The 25,669-nt window shown below is 34.1% G+C and overlaps 1 protein-coding gene across 4 annotated transcripts; it reads left to right on the forward strand.

Moving 5' to 3' along the window:
• Positions 1 to 24,082, forward strand: LOC132704327 (polycomb protein Sfmbt). Of its 4 annotated transcripts, none has more exons than XM_060674252.1 (13): positions 1 to 150; positions 826 to 1,031; positions 1,124 to 1,367; positions 1,424 to 1,643; positions 7,191 to 7,730; positions 7,790 to 7,976; positions 9,678 to 9,942; positions 17,111 to 17,400; positions 20,046 to 20,202; positions 21,561 to 21,646; positions 21,707 to 21,898; positions 22,964 to 23,128; positions 23,187 to 24,082. In XM_060674252.1, exons 1-13 carry the CDS (start codon positions 144 to 146, stop codon positions 23,361 to 23,363), a joined length of 2,736 nt encoding a protein of 911 aa, XP_060530235.1. In that variant the 5' UTR covers positions 1 to 143; the 3' UTR covers positions 23,364 to 24,082. The 4 variants fall into 4 exon arrangements, with proteins under 4 accessions (XP_060530235.1, XP_060530236.1, XP_060530237.1 ...); XM_060674253.1 differs by having other exon boundaries at positions 7,206 to 7,730; XM_060674254.1 differs by having other exon boundaries at positions 34 to 193.
• The last annotated feature ends 1,587 nt before the right edge of the window (positions 24,083 to 25,669 follow it).

Raw genomic sequence — 25,669 nt, forward strand, 5'->3', positions numbered from 1 at the left:
AACATTTGTCAAAAAAAATCATTTAACGATGCTTTCCGCGTTGAAGGGGATGGTTTAATTCCACGATATAGTTAAATTTATAAATGAAAATGCTTTTTCTGGTGATCGTTTTTAAGTTTCGGGATATTTGACCAGATATAAAAATGAACGGTAATATAAAACGCACCAAAATTTGCTCTGGGTTCTTTGTACGGTATTAGAATTTTGTTGATATACTTTTTGCATGTTTTGAAGCTGTTATTTTCGGCAAATGAGTATTTAGAACTCCTCCTTTTAACGGTTACGGCTGAATGATGTTAATTTAACTGGAAATTTTGGAATCATTGTTCAGCTTCTCGGTTTTATTTATGGGCACATGTAGTGCATAATTTATCTCCTATATTTTAGTTGGATTAAAATTGACCATTCAGTCGATAGCAGTTAATAATTGAACCAAATCTTTAGTTAAAATTGCAAATCGACTAATATGTATGTGCATGGTAGATGCATATAAAAAAAAACATTCTTACGAACTGAAAAAGTTTATTAAATATTATAAAAAAATATATTCACAATTTACATACATACATACATTAGGTGCTTTTTCTATTTTTTGCTCTACATTATCACTTGGTATTAAGCCGTATTTAGAAATAATTGCAATGTTAGGAACCACGTTTCAGTAGAGTAAATGCTTCAAATGTTCTAGCTTTTATTTTTGGTGGTGCTGAAATTGCTGGCTCGTAAGTAAATACGTGATTGAAATAAATTAAGAAGGGTTATAAAGTAAAACTGGTTCAAAAGTAAAGTTCATAATATTTTACCAATGCATCATCTACATTGCAGTTTACAACACAATGCCTGGAGTGACTGAAATGGGCATGGTCTGGATGGGCTCTCAGCAGACCACGGCCGAAATGCCCATGAGTATCATTTCAAGTGAAAACCACGAAATGCTTCTTGACCATGATAATACTTATTATACACCTTCACATCACAGCATGTCAAATCAATCTATTGACGATATGAACACCGTGAACAGTTCACACATGGTATGTATGTTCCATTAAAATTGACATTTTTTAAAGGAGTGTCTCAAGTTGGATCAATTAACTCTAATTTATAAAGTCTTATTCCCTTTCAGGATAGTGTGGAAAATTATGATATGATGCATTTCATTGACATGAAAAATGAAAGTAATGATTCCAGTTATTTGGAAGATGACAATTCACAGCCAGTTTATATGATTACGACTGCCACCCAAACGTTGCCATGTCCCACTCGAAAGATCAAACCGGTAAAGCATCCCGGTTTGGTGCTGAAAACGCCTATAGCTTACCAAAGTGACACTGACCCATCAGTTATTCCTATACAGAAAGATGGGATCGGTACATAACTTTTAAATATGGTTTTATTTGTACATAATCAGCTGGTGCCTTTTTAGCGGTGTGCGAAAAATGTGGAGCGATCGGAGTGAAACATGCGTTTTACACCAGGGAACGTAGGTTTTGTTCTATGGCGTGCGCCAGAGGTTATAGCGGCTTAATCCCCGAGCCGTTGCCCCATTTGAATCAAGAAACGCCCGATTCCAAACTTTTCTACGCCAAGCATCAATTCACGATGAAATTTGAGGACAATTTTGACAACTCGTACATTGACCAAAGGTATTTTGCAACTTTCTGATTTTTATTTTTTTTTCAAAAAGAAAATTATATGAATAGCAAATCATTATTATTTATATTTATTACTAAAATATGCAATTAACAGTTGTGAATGGAAAAGCCATGTTTTTTGACATTGTAGGTTTTTGAAAATGGTCCCAAATTTTAATTTTCTTAAAAATTTGCAGAAATTACTATATACTGTATGGTCTATAGTAATTTACTATAGTAATTTATACTAATAAACATAAAATATTAATCAGCTGCAAAATAATGAACTGAAAATATCCGTGTTTCGTCTGAAAGTACTTTTCTCAATATTCTCTTTCTCTTCCATTTTCAAAATGGTTCATCAAATTTAAACAAAAATGTTTTTCATTATTCATATTGTCACTTGAAACTGACAGCTTTAAAGCAAAATTTTTTAATGCCGCTTGAAATTATAAAGTTAACTTTTTTTCAGTTGCGAAATAATGAACTGAAAATATCCGCGTTTGGAATAAAAATGTTTTTCTCAATATTCTATTTCTCTTCCATTTTCAAAATGGTTCATCAAATTTAAATAACATATTTTTCATTTTTTTTGGTGATTTTATTGATGATATAGAGTATTAATTTGCCTTTGAAAATCAATATTGTACGTTTTTGTATATTGAGTTGTTTGTTAGTAACCAAAATTCAAAATTAAAATCAAAAAACTTATTAATGTTTAATTCCTGATTTCTTGGAAATCCAATGAAAGTTTTCTTTGAGACTTTGAGAAAGTGAAAAAACTAAATGATTTTATCGATACATTTTTCATATAATAACACGTAGTATTCCTATTCGTATTCCACGTGATACAATCACTAAAAATTATTTTAAAATAAGCTATTACTATTGATTATTATTTGTTTACAATATTTTATACATTGGTATATTCGTTAATATAATAAAGTTAATTAAATATTATCCCAAAACAGGAAATCATTTTAAATATCGAGTCTATCCTAAACAAATTGCCATCTCAAACAGCTAATGAAATTCGATTTGAAACCGCAAAAAATGCTTTAAAAATCCACACCTCCTAAATCTTATATTAAAAAGCCTCCAAAATCTCTAAAATCTACTCTGTTACATTAAAACCTATATTTGCTCTGAACGTAAAAACATTGAAAATTTAAATGTTAATGTCTTTAGAGTAACCAAAATCATTTACATTAAAATTGCTTTTTGCCTTGGATTTTGAGCAGTTTTTAAGAATTTTAAGAATTAAAGCCAATAATATATAGACTCACAACAATTGTTGTCTTAATTTAAAGAAAGAGGAATGGTATTGTACAGTTAAAGTTTAAATTGTTAGCGTTTGTCCTATACGTTACTTTATTTGTCAAGTAACGTGGACTGTTATGGAAAAATACCAAAGAGTATAGTCTACGCCTGTTCTGCATATTCAGCCATTCAGGCATCCAGTAGTTTGCGCGAAACTGGATCATATTTCCAGTTTTTTTCTACTCTCTCAATTCTATTTGTGTCGATTTTATCTAAGCATGGACCATACAAAATGTCACAATAATTAAAATAACTTAACACTAAATAAAGAATCTGCTACTTTTGCGAAGTTAGCGCCAAAATTTCCCGGCCTGACATAGATGCAACTCCAGTATCACAATAAAACTTTGTCTTCTGGCTGCGAAAAAAAAATTGAAATCTTACGTCAAATAGTTTTTTATTGACAGCATTTTAAACAAGACGTGTCCAAAAAAATGTCACACATAACGCAAATTGAGTATAGAGCAGTCATAAAGTTTTTGATAAAAGAAGGGCTAGCACCTAAAATTATTAAAGAAAGGCTGGATGGTGTGTACAGCCAAAGTTCTCCTTCATATTCTGTAGTGAAAGAATGGGCAAAACGTTTTCGAATGGTGCAGGAATCCCTTGAAGATGATTCAAGAACTGGTTGACCAGTGGAGGTCATAACGGAAGATATTGTTGCGATTGTGGAAGAGGTGGTATTGAATGATCGACGTTTAAAGGTCGAGGAAATCTCAGAAATTACTAAGCTTTCTGATATAAGTGTTCGTCGAATCCTGCGTGATCACTTAGGTATGCATAAGGTTAGTGCAAGATGGGTTCCTAAAAACCTTTCGGCTATTCAATGACAACGCCGTGTCGGGTGTGCGCGGTCTTTTTTGGAACTCTGTGGGTCGGAACCGAAATCTGTGATAGAAACTATTGTGACGGGAGATGAAACTATGGTTCTCTATTATGACCCTCTATCGAAAAAAGAATCAATTGAGTGGCGTCGTAAGGGTGAAGCAACTCCAAGAAAATTCAGCGTCTGCCAGTCAACAAAGAAGGTGACGGCCACGATCTTTTGGGATTGTGAAGGAATTCTTTTGATAGATTTTAAAGAAACTACCACCACTATCATTGGTAAACGTCGAGGAAAACTGACCAGAGGCGTGCGTTTTCTGCACTATAATGCACCTGTCCATACTGCTGGTGTTGCACAAGCTGCTATTTTAGAATGTGGGTTCCAACAGATAGATCATCCTCCCTACAGTCCAGTTATGGCGCCCAGCAACTATTATTTGTTTGGATATTTGAAAAAGGACTTACGTGGACGGCAGTTTAACGACGAAGTTAAAAGAGACTGTTTTAGCTCATTTTGCAGACAAACCAAAAGAATATCTTTTTAAAGAGATGTAATAAGTGTATTGAAGTTAAGGGGGATTATATTGAAAAATAATAAAAATTATTACTCTACTTTGTTTCTTTCATATTGAGGCCGGGCAATTTTGGCGCTGCCCTCGTATTTTTTGAACTTCAGACAAGTAGCTGTCTAAAACGAAAATCTGTAATTATTCTTAGACCCAAATTTTTGAGCCAATTTGTAAACTGGAAATCTGCCACCGACGTGTATGTTAAGTTCAGATACCAAACGATACCTATTTGATTCGATTAATCATGACGTGCTGAGAGTTCAGTTAGTTTTTTTACATCTTTACTAATTAATTTTTGCGCCGTATACCAAGTACCGGGGGCAAACAAATCCAGTACCTGAATATCATCAGCATAAACAGTATGACGTAACATTTTTCATGCATTAGACAAAATTACTGGTGTAAATCGTAATTAAAAGAGGCCCCAGTATGGAACCTTGCGGCACACCGCAACTAACAGCTAACTAGCTGATTGACCTAGACTTGTCTCGACATATTGCATTCGGTCACTAAGATAATTACTTATTAACATTTTGACCATATCCATATAATCCCATATAGTTTAAAATAGCTACCAACGAAAAATCGGAGATTCTATAGAAAAATATGAGCAACCGATATGGAAAATTTTTCAAAGAAACTTCCACACTTCTGGATTCCTCCTGCGTCGGTTTTTGTTGAATCAAACTTGCTGACGTTTCGCCAGTCATCCTGTTGGCTTCTTCAGAGCATAACTGAAACTGGCTCGCATTTTACTTTGTACTTGCTTATATACGTTCATCAACTAACAACACCAAATGCATGAGGGATGTTATAAATAAAAATAGAGAAATCCACACAGGAAAGCCCTCATCAGATATCATAACCGCTGATGCATTCCACACTTATTTTGCAAATATAGGTCAGTCTCTTGTGAGTAAGGGTACTGCGTTCAATATAGGTCCCATTTCATATTTGGATAAAATTGAACTATCATCTCATTTTACGCTTGCTAAACATAGTTTTAATGAACTTAGGGAAATCATAAATAAATAGTCTCAAAAATAAAAATAGTCGAGACGTATTTGGCATAAGCACGCGGTTAATAAAGCCTGCCAAGAATGAAATATTACTGTCTTTCACAAAACTTATAAATTTAATTATTCAATTCATTTAAAAAAAAGCTGTATAATACCAGTATTTAAAAAACATAATCATGATGTTTAAAATTATTATTAACAATTATTATATGAATTAAACAATTTTCAAATTAATGGCATTTTTAATAATAATCAGTTTGGTTTTAGAAGAAATTAAAACACTGTTTCAGACGTTCTCAATTTAGTTTCAGATATTAATTTTTCAAATAGCAGTCAGGTTGATTAAGTACTCTGGAGTGACATCAGCAAAGACTGATTTGAACATTGGAGTGCTCCAAGGCTCAATTTTGTGCCCCATATTATTTTAAATATATATAAATCACCTTCCTCTTGTGGATCCTATATCGATTTACACACTTTTTGCTGATGACACCACTGTGTCTGTTTCTGGGGATTCATTGGAAGACACGTTGGAGAGTTCCAAGATCTCACAGGAAAAGGCTGAACACTGGTTTAGTGCAAATAAAATACTTTTAAATAACGATAAAACAGAGAGAGAGAGAGTGGTGTCTTCCATGGGAAATTTAAGTACAGTTAGTCTTGATAAAATAAATACCAGATTTCTTGCAACTATATTGATCCAAAACTTTAGTGAGATTCCCACATAGATTTTGTTGCTCAGAAACTGACTAAAAATTTGTATTTGCTTCTCCTGGTGTGTTACGGACTGCATATTTTGCACCTTTTCATTCACACCTCCTAGATGTGATCTGAATATGGGGCCATGCTGCTGGCAGATTACAAAGAAAAGCAATTGGGATTATTATTGGACTTGATTATCGGGAGGACTGACAAAATGCGTTTCGAGAATTGGAAATTCTTACATTGCCCTCGTTGTTTATCTTAGAAAATCTAACGGGTGATTCAATAAGAGTTTCCACATTACAATCTGAAATATTTTTGAAACGCCACTGTATTTGTTTATTATCATATGATATTTCTAACCTCAAAACATAAACAAAATTAGTCATGGAGCAATATACGACTGAACAACGTGTAAAAATTGTGCAAGCCTATTATGAAAATGCTCGATCAAGAAAAAATGCATTTCGGGTTCTACGTGAATTTTTCGGCGCGCAAAAACGACCTTTTGAGAGGACAATTTGGAATGTGGTTCAAAAATTTGAGCAAACTGGATCTGTAACTAACCTCAAAGTCCCTCAACGTGCTCGTGCAGGTCCGTCAGATCAAAATATTGCCATTGTTCGCAAAAGTGTAGCCGAAGATCCAAACACATCGATTCGTCATTGATCGCAGCAAGTGGGCCTTACGTATTCAACCACACAGCGAATTTTAACAAAAGACTTGCATCTACACCCTTATAAAGTCCAAATAACTCACCTTTAGCGATGAGGCACATTTTCACGTAGGTGGCTTTGTAAACAAACACAATGCTCGTATTTGGGGATTAGAAAATCAACATCCAGATGCCAGGAGTTTACTGCATTCCATGCATATGCGGCATGTAATCAACTCTTTTACTTTTCTTTTATTTTACTATAAGCAACCTAACAATCTTAACCGCGACTCCGAGATGGTTTTATGCATGAAGCTCCGCCCCCTCAAAAGACTCAAATATATAAGCAGGTGCAGAGTAAAATGAGAGCCAGTTTTAGTTAAGTTCTGAAGCAAGTTTGATTGAACAAAAACCGAATCCAGGAATCCGAGGAATCTAGAAATTTTGTGAAAAGTAACCCCTGGTTTAGCTCCTCCCTTTGCAGTCTGCCTCAGATAGTAAAACCCCCAGAACCCCCGATCGACGATACGGTGCCGTTGATTCGAAGGAAACCGGCAGCGAATTCTTTCAATTGGGACTCGTCCCTCGGCGATCGGTATTTCGTCGCCGCCCCCGTCACATGTTTCAAACACGCCCCCATGGCGGACATTTGGGAAAACATTATGGTCGGCATGAAGGTGGAAGTCGAGAATACGGACTGCGAGAACATGTCGGAGGCGTTCCCCGATTCGTTTTGGGTGGCGACCGTCATGCGCATAGTTGGCTACAAAGCCCAGCTGCGTTACGAGGGTTTCGGCGCAAATGACTCGAAAGACTTCTGGGTCACCCTGTGCTCGAACCAAGTGCATCCGGTTGGATGGTGCGCCACCCGCGGTAAACCCTTGATACCTCCGAAGACGATAGAGAACAAGTACAGCGATTGGAAGGACTTCCTCAGGAAGAGGTTGACTGGTGCGAGGACGCTGCCTTCCAACTATAGCCACAAAGCCAGCGAGAGCTTAAAATCGAGGTGGGACGGTGTGGGTCGCGTCTCACATCGACTAGGTGCCACTTCTGGTTGTCTTGCAGGTTCGACGTCGGCTTGAACCTTGAAGTGGTCGACAAGAATCGCATATCTCAGGTGAAGGTGGCCATCATTCACAAGATCGTCGGCAAACGGCTGAACGTCAAGTATTACGACATGCCACCGGATGATCCGGGCTTTTGGTGTCACGAGGACTCGTCGCTTTTACATCCCGTTGGGTGGGCCAGCAAGGTAACGAAACATTTAATAATAACAGTAACAATAATAAGGATAATAATAATAATAATAATAATAATTTTTATTGTCTAACACATTAACATCCGTTTAGAAGACAATTTCGTCTTAAGAACTATAACTATAATAGGCAGTCAGCTATACTCCAGCAAAGTAATAGCAAAACATACAATCCCTTGTAGTATTTTGAATTTACGTTTATTCAGTGTTGGTAAACTGTGAGTGACTAAAACAAAAAACGTCAATATCATCACAGAAGTCATTAAATAATTTGATCAGCTGATAGAGAGGTAATTTTATTTTAAAAAAATGGTTCTTGCAGAATAGCAATAAAAATAATATTCTTCATTGTCTAACAGATTAACATCTGTTTAGAAGACAATATCTTAAGAACTATAACTATAACTATAATAAGTAGTCAACTATGTCCATTATAGTATTCGAAATTTGAGTGAGTGAGTGACTAAGACAAAAAACGTCAATATCATCACAGACGTCATTAAATAATTTTATCAGCTGATAGAGCGGAAATTTAATCAAAAAAATGGTTCTTGCAGAATAATAATAAAAATAATAAATAAATAACTATAACTATAATAAGTAGTCAGCTATATTCATTATAGTATTTGAAATTTACGTTTATTCAATGTGGCAAACTGTGAGTAACTTAAACAAAAACATTATATTATGCAACAATGCGGTAAACAGCATTTGACTCACGAGCTTATTTGACACGAGCAGAGCGCAGCGGAGCGAGTTTTTAATAAATTAGTGAGTTAATAAGTTTACCGAACGTGTTGCATACTATACTTTTTCTACGACCGTTAGTTTTTGGGTATATTTTCGCAAAACAACACAAATACATTCACTGACATGACCGTCAGAACTAACAAACGTTAAAATTCAAACCGTGCTGTAAAATCCCGGAATTGTCCGAAGTGGCTTGGATCCGTGGGAAACGAAACTGACTTGGTAAAGTGACGCTTCCCGCACGCTAGATCGGTGGGTAATTGGGTACTTTACTGACGGGAGTAGAAAAATAATTTTATCAGCTCATAGAGGGGACATTTAATCAAAAAATTAGGTTTGATGTTCCCTTGCAAAATCTCTAGAATTTCTCACTATGAATCTCAGCATTTTGAGTGCACCTCTACAGGCTTCGTCAAAATGATTTCTGAAAGAGAGTTTTGTGTCAAACCTTACACCAAGGTCTTTAAAATTGACAGTTTTGTTTGAAAATGTCATTATCTGTATTCAGAGGTTGGTTATTAGAGGCACACCATCCCCAAATCATTCTGCAGAGACACGCAGTCGACCACACTTTCAATTATTCTAAGCAATTTCACATTATCAGCAAAGAGCCAAATTCGACTATCAATTTTAGCTACTATATCATTAATGATTTATTATCGATACAGGCCTGTAATTGGATTTATTAGATGTTTTTCCCTTCTTTAGGACTGGATTAATTCTGGCCTCCTTCCAGACGTCTGGAATGATGTTTGTTACTAGGGCTAAATTAAAAATAAGAGACATGGGTTTAAATAAGAATAATAATAACGGTATTTATTTCCAATAATCAAAAAGTCAACAATAAACAATTTAGAAAAAGGTGACATATCACTGACCTGTTCTTCCACCTAACCAGCCTTTCTTATATGAATATAATAGAAAATGGAGGGAACGGTCATTTTTCAGGTCGGTCATCACTTAGTGGCTCCCATAAACTATATAGAGAGGATCAGTCAGGGTATATTCGATGAAGACGACGCGACCGAAGAACTGTTTACGCCAATACAAAAGGGTTCACCTGATTACAGCAATTGCGGATTTTGCGTGGGGATGAAGCTGGAAGCGATAGACCCGCTGAATTTGTCCTCCGTATGCGTGGCCACCGTCATGGACGTCCTAAACTACGGATATATCATGATAAGAATCGATACTTACGCTTCGGATGGAACAGGTAAGCATCCACAATGACTTTTTACCTCACATTTGTTTTTATTCTACGATAACAATCAGTCCATTTGATAGCGATATCATGATATAACTTGTCATCGTAACAAATAATATTCCCGTAGTTCCTTTAAACAAGTGACACTTACGACTGGAAAAAAAGTCAGACATGTTTGAGGAATAAATCAGAATTTCTAATTTGAGTCAGAACATGCGTGAAAAACAAGTTTCTGGAGAATAAGTCAAATATTTGATTTGTCAGGTTTTTGTTTAATAAGATTTTTTTAGGAATAAGTCAGAATTTCTAATTTGAGTCAGAACATGTGTGAAAAACAAGTTAGGATTTCTGGAAAATATTTTAGAATTTCTGTAAAATAAGTCAGAAGTTCTGACGTGTTAGGTTTTATTTGAATGAGGCAATTTTTTGAGGAATAAATCAGTATTTCCGACGCATTAGGTTTTAATTTAATATGACGAATTTTTAGGAATAAGTCAGAATTTCCAATTTGAGTCAGAACATGTGTGAAAAACAAGTTAGGATTTCCGGAGAATAAGTCAGAATTTCTGAAAAATAAGTAAGAAGTTCTGACGTGTTAAGTTTTAGTTGAATGCGGCAATTTTTTGAGGAATAAGTCAGAATTTTTAATGTGCGTCAGAATATATGAATGAGTAAGAATTTCTGGAAAATAAGTCAGAATATCTGATTTGTCAGGTTTTTGTTTAATAAGAAGATTTTTTTAGGAATAAGTCAGAATTTCCAATTTGAGTCAGAACATGTATGAAAAACAAGTTAGAATTTCTGGAGAATAAGTCAGAATTTCTGAAAAATAAGTCGGAAGTTCTGACGTGTTCGGTTTTAGTTTAAAAAAGACAATGTTTTGAGGAATAAGCTAGAATTTCTGTGATGTTATTTTTTAGTTTAATAAAACATGTGTGAAAAACAAGTTAGGATTTCTGTAGAATAAGTCAGAATTTCTGGAATGTAAGTTCTGACGTGTTAGGTTTTTTTAGTTGAATGAGGCAATTTTTTGAGGAATAAATCAGAATTTCTGTCGCGGTAGGTTTTAGTTTAAAAAAGACAATTTTTTGAGGAATAAGCTAGAATTTCTGGATCGTTATTTTTTAGTTTAATAAGAGAATTTTTTGAGAAATAAGTCAGATTTTTGAGTCGTTATTTTTTAGTGTAATAAGACATTTTTTTTAAGGAATAAGTCATAATTTTTAATTTGCGTCAGAATATATCTGTAAAACGAGTCAGAATTTCTGGAAAATAATTCAGAATATCTGAGTTAGGTTTTAGTTTAATAAGGCTAATTTTTGAGTAATAAGTCCGACTTAAATAAGAATTTTTGAAAGACATGTGAGTGAGCTAGACTCCTATCTTTCCTCACATTGCGTAAAAAGACCTGTTTTATTCTAGGTTCATATGCACATTATAGGGGAAAGAAATTCTGACTTGCGAGGTTTACGTTTAATAACGCAAATTTTTGAGAAATAATTTAGAATTTCTGACTTATTTGAGTCTTTTTGAATAATAAGTCTGAATTTCTGGTAAATAAGTCAGAATATCTAATTTGTTAGGTTTAAGTTTAATAACGCAAATTTTTGAGAAATAATTCAGAATTTCTGACTTATATGACTATTTTTTAATAATAAGTCTGAATTTCTGGTAAATAAGTCAGAATTTCTGACTTGTTAGGTTTAAGTTTAATAAGGAAAATTGTTGAGGACAAAGTTTCCAGAAATTCTTACTTATTTTTCAGAAATTTTGACTCATTTCTCAACAATTTCCATTACTAGACTAAAACTTTTATTTTATCACATTACTAATCTAAAATTAAAGACGTGCGCTTAAAATAGACTTTTCGATTTGCTAAGAATAATACTTGACAAACCTTAATATTTTTTATTTTAATATTATTCCGTGTATATAGTGAGTGTATGTTGGAAGATGGTTGAAAGTATATCCATAGAATAAAACGTTAAGAATATAAGTTCAAATTCTTCTTTATGCTACATGAAATAAGGAAGTCTATCTCTATAATCTAATAATCTATCTATAATAATAATGCTACTTTTCTTGTTATGTGACATATTAGTCACTCATATATAGGGTATATTGGTTTTTAGAGAACAAATAAAATATTGCCGTATGATATATGATACTACTTTAAATTATACAGAATTGTACAAATTTGGAGGTTTTTGTGGGTCCCAGTAGGGGTATAAATAAGTGAGCCTGTCAAAAAAAAAGAATAGAATAAAAATGAGGAAAAATTTAATTTGAAGATAAATTTTATCTATTTTTGGTAAATCTTTATTTTCAATTTTTGAAAATTTTAGTGGGGAGTTTGTTTAACATCTCTATCTTCATACAATAAAATTCTACAAATTTTAAAAGTGAATTAAATATCATCAAAAAAATAGCTTTTAGGTTATTCGCCAAACATCCTAGACAAAAACATGATTGTTTAAAAATGATATAATATTTTGACATATTTTGGGAAACCCCGGCGAAAAAATATCCAACTTCCTGAGTAAATAGAATCCAAAAATATCTTATTATATTCAAATATCCTATTAAATGATTGTTTAGGTATTACTCACCCATTGCTATTGAACCTAATTACTTAGCGTTCTAAAAGTAGTACCTTAGATCAGTTTTGGTTAGTTTCATTGTATATATTTATGAAAGTCCTAGTACACAATGTGCTTTCTAAAACCCCATTATGGAGTTTACTTTCATTAAGTATAATTAGTTTTAGTCTAGCGAGTATGTAGGTCATTTTATTAATTAATAGGAGAAAATATTTTTTATAAATACAACTTTAAATATCAATTTACTGTTTCAATAACCTTACTTGCCATGTCATTAAGATCTGATCCGTATTTAGTCCATATCATAATTGAGTAAACGCCAATAAAACATGAAAAAAGAGATAATTTAATTTGTTGTTTCGATTTGCAGAAAGAAACGTTGAGAATTGTGCGAAAGGTAACCCACATTTAATTCTTTCAGAGGATTCGATTGTTTCCCTTAGCATGGCAGTACCGGCTGATCTCCATTAAGTGTTCGTTATTGGTAACTTTGTTATTGAGTAGAGAAACAAAGTCAGTTAAATTAGCAAACTAGTAAAATGTAGGGTTTAGGAAATAATAAGGAAAAGATGCTCTTTTTAAATGGAAAACCCTGTATATTTTTTAATCTAACATTAGTAAGCTACCAACAGAACAAAAAACTAACCAAAAAATCATCAAGTTCGTTTGAGCTTTAAAGTTTGCTGCGGTATAATTGGTGTTCGCATTGGATGGCTTTCTAGATGAGCTTGACGTTATAAATAGGCAGAATCTGCATTTCCAACAAGATGGCGCACCATATTCTTTGGCCTCCTAGATCATCAGATATAAACCCACTGGAGTACTACTTTTGAGGGGTGCAATAAGAGAAAAACTAAACCAGATAGATGGTTGAACAATACGAAAGGCTATTCGCTCGATAGAGAAACGTGCTCAAAAATATATTGGGGTACTAGTCTAAAATAGAAATGTGCTGATAATTCTGTTATTATCAATTTTGTTGGTGATTTACGAACCTAAGAGTAAAAAATATACAGGGTGTTACATTTCAAAAGAGTATGCGTTCAATTTACCTCCATAGTATTTGAATTGGCTGTAACTTTTTTGTTTTTATAGGTATCAAGGTAAACAAAAAAAAATGTATCACTATAAATATATTTTTAAATGAAACACCCTGTATATTATATATGTGTTATATCATATGGGACATATCATTTTGGACAATTAATAAAATTTAATTCGTCGGTACTTTGAAGAGGGATGTTTTCCGGATGAATTAAAAGTGACAAAAATTGTTCCACTCCATAAAAAAGTGGATACAAATATCTTAGATAATTTCAGACCCATAGCAATCGTTCCTATCATTGGAAACATTTTTGAGTCGATAATAAAAGATAAATTTATGGCTTACTTTGAGGGAAGGAAATTATTAACAGATTCCTAATTTGGTTTTCGGTCGGGTAGGTCCACCATCGGTAACGGTAACGATGTGCGACCTCAGCAAGGCATTCCACTGCGTGGATACTAATATACTTCTTTCTAAACTTGAATATTAAGGAATTCGTGAAAGCACCCTAGCCCTTTTAAAACCCTATTTGACCGGAAGAAAGGAATTTGTTGTCTGGAATGATCGGGAATCCACTCTGTTGGACATTACTAATGGAGTGCCTCAGGGTTCCATCCTTGGTCCACTTTTGTTTATAATATACATAAACGACGTAGAAAAAGATCTAACTGATTCAAATAAAAAGGGCTGTCACTACACTCTTCATGATTGAGCAGTGGATAAAACAAAGACTCTAATTTTCAATACCAATAGAAGCAAAAAATCTGAACTCCTTGGTGTTTACCTAGATGCGTTTTTAACCTGGTACTTTATTTTGCACTGTTTCATAGTGTCTTATCATATAGGCTACTATTGTGGGGGGAACGCGACGGAGGCTGAGAGAGCCTGCAGAAGTTCGGGTTCTTGGGGGTGTTCCGCCGTCCAGCCACCGCCGCCCAATATTCAAAAAATTAAAAATACTTTTTTTATTCTCCAAACTTTGGTTGAAATTTGTCTGTCTTTCCGGCTCATGCTGGATATCACAGCTACATGACTCGAACTTAATCTAGATTTGTATAATATTTTTGCAAACACTCTTTTTCGGTCCAAAAATATTGATGTTAAATGACTTTCCATTAAAAAATTCAAACAATTATCAAAAAAGTTTGAAGAGCATTGGTTTTTATTCTATAAACGAATTTATTACACATCAGGTACAGTATATCTAAGTTATTTTATAAATTAGTTATTCTTAGAGTGTACCTATATATACAGAGTTTTACTTTCTAGTTGCATTGGTTCAACTGTTTCTACTCTTCCTGACTTCAAAAATACGTTTTTGACAAATCGGCAAAATAGGAAATTTTTATATAATTTCGAACAAAAAAAAAATGTTTTATGTTTGACATATCAGTAAACAACGTTGATGGTTGAATTATTGTTCAAGTCCTTATTGTTAAAATGCTTTTTTTTACCTTAACCAGAGCGTCGAGCTCCATCAAAACAGATATTTCGAAGGCTGACAAAGAAATTTGCTGAAAACGGTAACGTATTAAATGCTGTAAAGGTGCTGGAATCATAATTTTTTAAATGAAGAAAATAAAGCAAACATTAGGATGATTCTATGAGTTTCCTCTATTACTAGAGTTTATGAAGAGACAGGTATTTTTCGGGGATAGATCCACCCAGTTTTGAAAGAATATAAATATAATGCATTTAAATTTCGTTTTGTTTGGATTTTTTAAATAGACTTATTAAGAAGAATAATTTTTTGAAAAATATTTTATGGACTGATGAAAGTTCGTTCACTATAAGAAATGGTTGTAAAAGAGAAAATACGCTATATTAGTCTTTAGATGAATCTAGACAAATACACTCAATAAAAACCCAGGGGTACCAATCAATTAATGTATGATGTGGTGTCATAAATGGGCATGTTTTGGGTCCAATATTTATAGGTCAAAAATTAACTGGAGATCATTATTTGCAACTCTCAGAGCACCAAATAGAATAATATATAGAAGATTTACTCCTAAATATATCACCGTTGATTATATGGCAGCAAGGCGGTACCCCTCCTCACAATGTTGTGCAAGTTCAAAATTTTCTTAACATGGAATATCCCATGGATTGGATAGGGAACGGCGGAACTATGGATTGGCCAGCCAACAGCCCCGACTTTAATGGATTTTTTCTTTTGGGGACACATAAATTATCATATGCACAGAACTCCTTGTAGTAATGTCGTGGAACTTTGCAAAGGATTTCAGAGGCAATCAATTAGTTAAGAAACAATTCGGAAACGTTACTAAGTGCATGACATCATACAATTAGAGTGTGTGAGAAATGTGTTTAGGAAAATGGTGGTCACATGCAGTAGTACTTAGAATAGTTAAAGAATTTTTTACTTTAGTGTGTCTTGTCATTTTTAGAGTTTTTGTTATACTTTAATTTGTAAATAATCGTTGTTGCAGTGAGTCACGGCACTCTTTGAAATTGTATAAAAAATTTCTATTTTTGCCGATTTGTCAAAAACGAGTTTACGAAAATATAAAGTGTGTTACATCAGAGTAAGATCACGTCAAGTGGACCCCCCATTTACCACTTGAAATTAAAATTTGACGCGCTTTTAATTAAAAAATGGATTAAAAATCAACCGTATGAGATAAATGTATGAAATTTTTCACATCCATGGTCAAATGTCTATACTTTAAGAATATATATTGACGACTTAAAATTATTTGTTTATTTTCGTATTATTAACTAACTTTTAAGTTAACAAATGAAAATTTAACTCATTTCTTGGTAAAAAAAATCGGTCACATGCTTTATCCATTCAAGTTTAAGATTCCGGACGAAAATTGCACTGCTTGTCATTAGTTTAAACAAAATGAACTTAGTTATGACAGCCCCCCAGTCGCCGAGCGTCTCAAACTGCATTTCAATATAAAAGAAATGTTGTTAAAATAAAAATTTTCAAAAATCGTTTGAGGGTGCAATTTTCTATCATAAGTACTTATAAAATATATATATATAGATTAAATTTTTATGATCAAGTGGTAAATGGTGTTCCACGTGACGTGATCTTACTCATCATTCAATACATATATAATGTACAGGGTATTCTATTTAAAAAATATAATGATAGTGTTTTGTTTTATACGTCACTTGGAAAAAAACTTGGCCACTAATTCTACATTTTGTTTTTTTTTTGTTTGCGTTGATATCTCTAAAAACAAAAAAGTTCCAGCCAATTAAAATATTATCAAGACAAATTAAACGCACCCGACATTTTCCACATTTTTTCCTAAACCCCACATTCAATTGCTTTCCTGTTTTCACCATCGTAATCAGTGAAAAAAATGCTGCTACTTTGCTAATTTACTCAATAACAAAGTTACCAATGATGAACGCTCAATTTAGGTCAGTCTGTATAGAGAAAACGAGAAATTTAATTGAATTTTACGTTCGCATGGTATCTAGTTTTCGTAGTTTTTTTTTTCGATGTCCCATTTTACCGACGTAGCAGAAACATTGTTGTATCGAATCTTAGGTGTCGATTGGTTCTGTTACCACATCAAATCGCCGTGCATATTCCCGGTCGGCTTCTGTCAGAAGCACAATATTCCCCTGACTCCGCCTCGCGGCTACGACTCGATGACGTTCGATTGGAACTCGTATCTCGTCGAGACGCATCAGGTCCCTGCTGATCCCTTACTGTTCAACACCTACGTGCCTCTGCACGGGTTCGTGCCCGGTATGAAGATCGAGGCCGCCGATTTAATGGACCCTAGATTGGTTTGCGTGGCTACGGTGGCGAAGGTTGTCGGACGACTGCTCAAAGTAAGTCAAACCTATAAACTTATGTGTACCAAACTGAGTTACTACGGCTTAGATGATGTTTAGACTCGATTTTTTCAGAACTACTTAGTTAACAGATTTCAGAAGTTACCCTGGACAATGTAAGTTCTGAATTTCTCCCTGTTTCTTCAGGTGTACCCCAAGATTCCGTCCTTGGACCTATATTATTCTTAATTTATATTTCTGATATGTACACATCCATCGAATATTTGAATTTGTATTCATTTGCTGATGACACTCAGCTATTTTACTCCTTCGATCCTAAATTATTTGATATTGCTTCAATTTATATCAATTTGGATTTGCATAACTTATTTCTATATTCTTCTAGGTATAATCTTCAACTTAATGATAAAAAATGCAGTGTAATGTTCTTTTGTCCTAAACCTAACATTAAATGAGTATCCCAAATGTATTTATTAATTAACGGTGAACGTTTGAAAATTGTGAATTGTAATAAAAACCTTGGTATTATATTTAATTATACACTTAGAATCGTGGAACATGTATCCTTGTTGATGAAAAAGTCTTATTTGGTTTTGCGTCATTTTTACGGGCAAATTGAATAAAAATGAGGAAAAGTTTAATTTGAAGGGAAATTTTATCTATTTTTGGGAAATCTTTATTTTCAATTTTTGAACATTTTAGTGGGGAGTTTTTTTAACACCTCTATTTTCATACAATCAAATTCTACAAATTTTAAAAGTGAATTAAATATCATCATATCTGAGGGTTCTGGTTAATGGTTAATTATGAAATCTTAAAGCGGAATATCATTAAATGTGAGTGAGTGAGGGGTCTGCCTTATAGCTGGCTGTCCTCATGTGCGACTCTAAAAATACAAGAGATCTGAAAAGTTACGATGTACATTTAGGAAAATCTAAAAAAAATACGCTTGTTGATGTCAATGTCAGTTTGTTATATGTAGGTATGTATGTTTGAAGTGCTTAAAATACTTACTTGCGTTACATTACGTCACTTTCGTCTCACATTACACTAACAGTTTATTATGGTATTAACGATGTTAGATAATGTTAGACTATGGATGTACTATGTAGTGTGTTAACGCTTTATTTTCTAACAAGCAGAAGAATGTGAATATAAAAATAAATGCTATCCAAGACAAACCGAAAAAAAAGGGGGCATAATACAAATCTTCTAGATTCCTAGTGCGTTAGTTGATAAATCGAACTTCCTGACATTTCGCCAATCGCCCTGTAGGCTTCTTCGGAGTTTAACTAAAACTGGCTCACAGTCTACTCTGTCCCTGCTTATATACTGCTCGAGGGGGCGGGACTAAAGGATTGATTAGAGTGTGTTAAGGATTTTCGTATTATTTTTTGATGGAATTATATACATGCAACAATTTTAACATCCTAAAGCTGTCCTTACATTCCAAAGTAGATAAAGGAAATGCTACAGTCATAACTGATGATGAGGACAGTTCCTATCGTCAATGTCATGTTAAAGTTTATTCTTTATTAGAATCCGTCACACCTCACTACTCAAAAATTCCTCGAACTCCCTAATATTCACAAATTAAGCTTACCAGTCCAGCCTATGGTTAGCACTATTGATTCTCTAGCAAAATATCTAGCTTCTTTCTTCCTTCACGGGGCGAACTGATAGTTTCCCACTTAACTCCTTTAACTTCATTGAACAATTAAAAAGCATTACATTAGATCCAAACGATATTCTGGTTAGTTTCGGTGTACATTACATGTACATTAATCAAACCTTAATTTGAATTGAAAAATGTTTGTCTGGGATATATTTTTCTTGTAACGTTCAAATTTATGAGGAACAGCTATGGGTTTTCCATTATCACCAGTCATAATAAATATATGTATATCTAAAACTAAAATTATGGGACCGCTATGTTGATGATACTTTTGTTATATGGACTCGTGTTCAAGAATCTCTAGTAGATTTTCTCAGACATTTATCAAACAAATACCGATACCTGCATTGTCACATCACCAACCGGCCCAAAAAATCATCGGTTATCAACTCTCGTGTTTACATAGCCGTAGAACTATATCAACCCTCTTCTGTCTAACAATCTCCACATGCGAGATATAATGCATTCCATCACAAAATACGCTTCACAACACACCTTAACTAGAAAATAAGTCTAAAAGTGACCCCACACTTGCCACTGTGCCCCTTTATGTCCTTCATAACATCACTGATCACATATCAAATTTTGTTGTCAATGTTTTCTTGGACAACCACCGATTTTGGACGACCTTCACGAAATTCATCCTTAAGAAATCTACGACCACAACAGAAGTCCGAAAACCAGCGATAAACAGTAGTCCTATACGGTGTTTTAACTCCAAAAGTCGAATTAAGTTCATCGATGCATTGTTGTCGAAGGCACGTCTAAAGTTGTAAAAAATTATTGCACGAAAAATTTATTACAAAAAACACAACACCCTTTCGCCAAAAACCTAACTGAGTAAATCTAAACTCAAAATGTCAAATTCCCTATAAAAGCGTTAGCTGCTAGGTGGCAGGACTAGTTTAAGAAAATCCCCGAAATATGAAAGAAGATGATAAAGTTTAAATTTCATTCCTATAACATCGTAACAAATTTTCCATGCTGGCTTTCTCGTAACATTTAGATTCATTTCGATGGTTGGGAGGAGGATTACGACCAATGGTTAGACTGTGAGAGTTCGGACATCTATCCGGTCGGTTGGTGTCAGAGCGTGGGCCATAAATTGGAAGGACCGCCTGCAGTCGCGAAGCCAACTACACCGGTCGTCAAATCTCCGAAAGGTATGGTCTGTTCATAAATATAAGAAAGTGACCAATTGCTTTCGGAATTTAAATTCAGATAAAATTGTGGTCCGTAATAGAAAATAATTTTATACCTACCTTTGTTTAATATTCTTTGGTTTGGTATAATACTTAGTTTAAGTTTATTAGTAATCATTCTTATTTCATGTGTAATAACAGCGTGTGTTGAATCGTGTGCGAATTATGCAAAATATGTGCGAGTCTAGTGTATCTCAAGAGATACTCCCGCCCAAATGTAGAAAACACTATTCTATTGAGACTAAGGAAGTTATAAACAATATTTATTTGACTCTCATTGAACGTGGTGCCAGCAGCAAGCATCTTTAGAAGAAACAGCCAGATTGACGAAAATTCCAACATCGAATGTATTTAAAATTGTGAATAATCCCATTTCAGCGAGGAAAAAAAGAAGTGATGTTGACATTTTCTCGTGTGTAGATGAAAGTGATCAAGATATAATACGGCGTAAAATTTACCAGTTATACGAGGAACAAAGCGTGCCTACATTAGATATCTTAATTAGGAGGATTGAAAAAGATGAAACCGGTGTTAAATGTGGCAGAACTACCTTATGGAAGTGTATTCAACACATGGGTTTTAGAGTTAAAAAAATTGACAAAAGTCAAGTTTTAATGGAATTTTTTAGAATTCGGAAATGGCGACTGGAATATCTAGAAAAAATTAGGATTTACAGAGAACAACAAAGGCCAATTATTTACTTGGATGAAACCTGGTTCGACACTTATGATACCCTGGAAAAGGGTTGGGTTGACTCAACTGATAAGTGCAAAACAAACGCGCCATCAAAAAGAGGTAAAAGAATAACTATTTTGCATGCTAGCTGTAAAGATAGTTGGATTCCAAATGGACTTTCTCTGTTTGCGAAAGATATTACAAACACGTCATCAAAAGAGGTAAAAGAATAACTTATAGAAACCGAAGTTTTTAACATCCTTCCGCAAAGTTGGGCAAATTCTGTTAAACATATAGAAAAAGCAGAACGATGGTATATCCATATTGCAAATAATATAGAACAAATAATAATTAGAACAATTAGGTAATAAAAATAATTAATAATTTGTAATTTTATTTTAGATTTAAACATAAATACATACATAAATAAATAAATATTTTTTAGTATCTTTCCTAACAAAACCCCAAATAATTAAATTATAAGCAAAGTACGGACCTGTTCGGCCATATTTCATTCTTACAGCTTGCCCGGGTCTTTCCTTAAGTCGTATCAATTAGTCACTTTCTTATATTTATGAACAGACTTTAAATACTAGGATTCCCGTGCGTGGTGGTGGGGAGGCGTAATTGAAATTTGGTTTCAGTGAAAAGGAGAAATAGGAAAAAGAAGCACAAAGAAGGACCGAAAAGTACCACGTCGTCGACGTCCCAAACTATGAAAATACCAAAGGTTACCGTTACCGATAATTTTCCCCCCCGCAAAAACTCAAAACATTTTCTATTCCTGCAGGACGAACAGTTTTACGAGCAGGAGGCGGCGGAAGACTTGGACGACATGTCTATAAGCGGCGACATCAAAAGCGAGATTAGCGAGGACAATCATGGTTCCGAAAAGGGCCAGGAACCCGCGGGGCCAGACCAAAACTTGTCCGTGGCGACTAACGAAAAGGTCACTTCGGAAAAGAGGCAACCGGCCTACAGCGTAAGTGTTATTATTTTCTAATAATAAATTATTATTTTCTAATAATAATTGGAAAACTAACCAAAACTACTGAGAGCGTAGAAAAGAGTTTCCTGGGTTGTCTTGTCCATCCTTATAATTCTTCAGCACTTTCGCTAAATCCGTGGAAAAATTTTTGATTCACCATGTATAATTTAATCGCCCTGCCGCATTATCATAAGCAAGCTGTCGAGATTAATAAAATGAGATATTGGAATCTATTACTGAATGACCAATCGGATTTATTTAAATGCGTCTCCGCTGCTAAATTTAAATTTGTAACCCCACTAATTAAGAATTTATTACTATTATTAGTACAGTAGAACCTCGATTATCCGGGCCAGCCAGGACCGAGCCTTCGCCGGATAATCGAAAACACGTATAATCCAAAAACCCTTTTTAAGATTTTTTTTTAAATTGATTGCGATAAGTGCATGTGAGTAAGATCACGTCAAGTGGATCCACCATTTACCACCGAGCGCTGCGAAAGCGCCGCGCTGCCTAGCGTCTTGAACTGCATTGAAGGTTTTATCAGTGATAATTTAAAATAATAATAGAAAAAATTATTATAAAACAAATTTTATTGTTATTTATGTTATTTTATTATAATTGTTATTGATAAAAAAAAATTAACAATGTTATAAAGAATACTATAAAAAAAAATTATTTTTACCAAACAGCGTAAATTTAGAAAAAAATAACCAACTTTAAATTTTTAAAACTGTTGTGGTCTATATTTGTTTTCTGGGTAATTTATTAAATTATAATAAATCGGGTTCGCATTTTTTAGGCTAGTTTTAAAATAACTACCCAAACCGAACTAACCAAAACCGATGTCGTAGTTCGAGAGAAATTCGTTATACAGAGTGGATTAATACAATACATGTATGGAGACCTAATGGTACAAAAAATTTTGTTCGTAATACAGGGTTTTACGTTATACAGAGTTTCGCTATAATTAAAATATTAATTTTTTAAATTTATTAAAAAATGTGCATTAAGGGGTAAACAAAAGATTAAGGCAATCGTCTTTTTTTTTAATTTTAGTCGTCCAGCAGCTGTAGCTCAAAATTGATACCCCGCCTGATCGATAATTCTAGTAGTAGTTGCGACGTGTCGGAACTTTGTCCCGACGACTGGGCCGTTTCTGACGTAGTCGAGTTCATGCGGATCAACGATTGTGCCAATTACTGCGAATCGTTCATGCGAAAGGTAACGCCGGGTGGTTAGTTAGACGCGCGTGACGTCATTCGATTTTTTTTTTTTTTAGGAGGTCGACGGAAAAAAGATGCTGAACCTGACCAAGGAGGACATCATCGATTACACGGGCGGCAAAGTCGGACCGAGTTTGAAGATATTCGACCTCATCCAGCAGCTAAAAATCAAAGTGAATCCGGCGCAGTCGCGTCACATGAACTTCAAAGCCAATATCAAAAAGTTCTTATAGTGCCTAAACATACACTCACCTACTCGTAGTTGTAAAATGATTTGCTCTTTTAATGGGTGCTCGAACTGTGCTTCATGGTAGTTACGGTCGGTATATGTTCACCAAGGATGGCATTTTTTTGTTGAAATAAGTTCTCATTCGATCTTCATATACCGCTTCCTACCATATGGGAACTAGATACATTGCATGTAGAGGCTTTATTTAACACTCGCAGTGAATGTTTTGGCGCGTTTGGTTTGGTTGGCAAATAATCATTTTATTCTTAAAAAATTAAGAAAACTGCCCAAAATAAACATACCTGGTTTGCTGGAATTACCGTGGGAATAAGTTCTTCATAAAAAGCTAACCGAAACTAATCTTTTTCCATTTTCATCGGTCTTTTTGATGTATTTGTTTTTCTTTTAACGTACCTAGTAAAAATGTCAGATACACCTTCGCGCGAAGTAGTAAGCTACGATCCCATTTGGTTGCTGATGCTTTTTCGAAAGTTTTTTTTTATTTTAAGTTCACTTTTTTGTGCTGTATGTTCATTTCGAAGTAGTAGGTCGTTCATTAAATCATCTTCATCGGCAGGAGTTTGTGGAAACCATAATAGTCTTCTTTGGATGCCAGTTCTCCCCTTTTTAAATTCATGCAAGATTTCTTTAGGTAAATGGCCCTTAATGTTCCTATAACATTTTTCTAATAAAGGTCCTGGGTAGTATAAACGTTATTTACCTAAATTGTCCTTCCTTGATCCAAAAAATCATCCAAATGCTTCGTACGAACATTCTAAGGTTCTATCAATACATATATGTTTTACCCAGAACAGAATAGATCTTCAAATTTTTGTTGTAACGGACTTACGGAATTTTGAATCTGGCCCAAGCAATTTTCTTGCCCCATTTCCCATACTAAAGAGCAATACGCTTAATACATTTTCTTACTAAACGGCAATATCCAAACACTTAACTCGTTTCCTTACTAATCAAGCGATATCTAAACACTAACCTTTTTTCCTTACTAAACAGCGATATTCAAACACTTAACTCATTTCTTTACTAAACAGCGATATCAAAGTCCTTAACCCGTTTCCTTATTAAATAGCGATATCCAAATAGTCAACCCTTTTCCTTATTAAACAGCAATATCCAAGCACTTAACTTGTTTCCTTACTTATCAGCGATATCCAAACACAACTCGTTTCCTTACTAAATAGTGATATCCAAATACTTAACCCGTGTCCTTACTAAACAGCGATATCCAAATTCTTATCAAACACTCAACTCTTTTCCTTACTAAACAGCAATATCTAAACACTCAACTCTTTTCCTGACTAAACACCGATATACAAACGCTTAATTTGTTTTCTTACTGAAAAGCGGCATCCATACACTCAACTCTATTCCTTACTAAACAGCGATATCCAAAAACTCGTGTCCTTACTAAACAGCGATATCCAAATTCTTATCCAAACACTCAACTATTTTCCTTACTAAACAGTGATATTCAAACACTCAACTCTTTTCCTTACTAAACAGCAGTATCCAAACACTTGACTCGTTTCCTTACTAAACAGCGATATCCAAATTCTTATCCAAACACTCAAATGTTTTCGTTACTAAACAGCTATATCGAAACACTCAAATGTTTTCCTTACTAAACAGTGATGTCCAAACATTTAACTTGTTTCCTTACTAAAAAGCGATATCCAAACATTCAACTCTTTTCCTTACTAAACAGCGATATCCAAACACTCAACTATTTTACTTACTAAACAGTGATATTCAAACACTCAACTCTTTTCCTTACTAAACAGCAGTATCCAAACACTTGACTCGTTTCCTTACTAAACAGCGATATCCAAATTCTTATCCAAACACTCAAATCTTTTCGTTACTAAACAGCTATATCCAAACACTCAACTGTTTTCCTTACTAAACAGTGATATCCAAACATGTAACTTGTTTCCTTACTAAAAAGCGATATCCAAACATTCCACTCTTTTCCTTACTAAACAGCGATATCCAAATACTTAACTCGTGTCCTTACTAAACAGCGATATCCAAACACTTAACTCTTTTCCTTACTTTTTGAAATGACAGGTTTTATTGGCTAGTTGTGCCTTGAAAGATTTGTGCTGGCACATATTTTTCATAGTAGTTTCAAAAGTTCTTGTATTATCAGCATCTGCTAAAATAGCTCACAAACTCAATAAAATCCTCAATAACCTCATATACACAAATAGGTTATGGTTCTTCTTCTTTTTCTATGGATTTATAGAAATACGTTATTAGCATATGAGGAGTCGTGACTTCATAAATAAT

The sequence above is a fragment of the Cylas formicarius genome, unplaced genomic scaffold, assembly GCF_029955315.1.
Source record: "Cylas formicarius isolate icCylForm1 unplaced genomic scaffold, icCylForm1.1 PGA_scaffold_7__23_contigs__length_41026272, whole genome shotgun sequence".
NCBI lineage: Eukaryota > Metazoa > Arthropoda > Insecta > Coleoptera > Brentidae > Cylas > Cylas formicarius.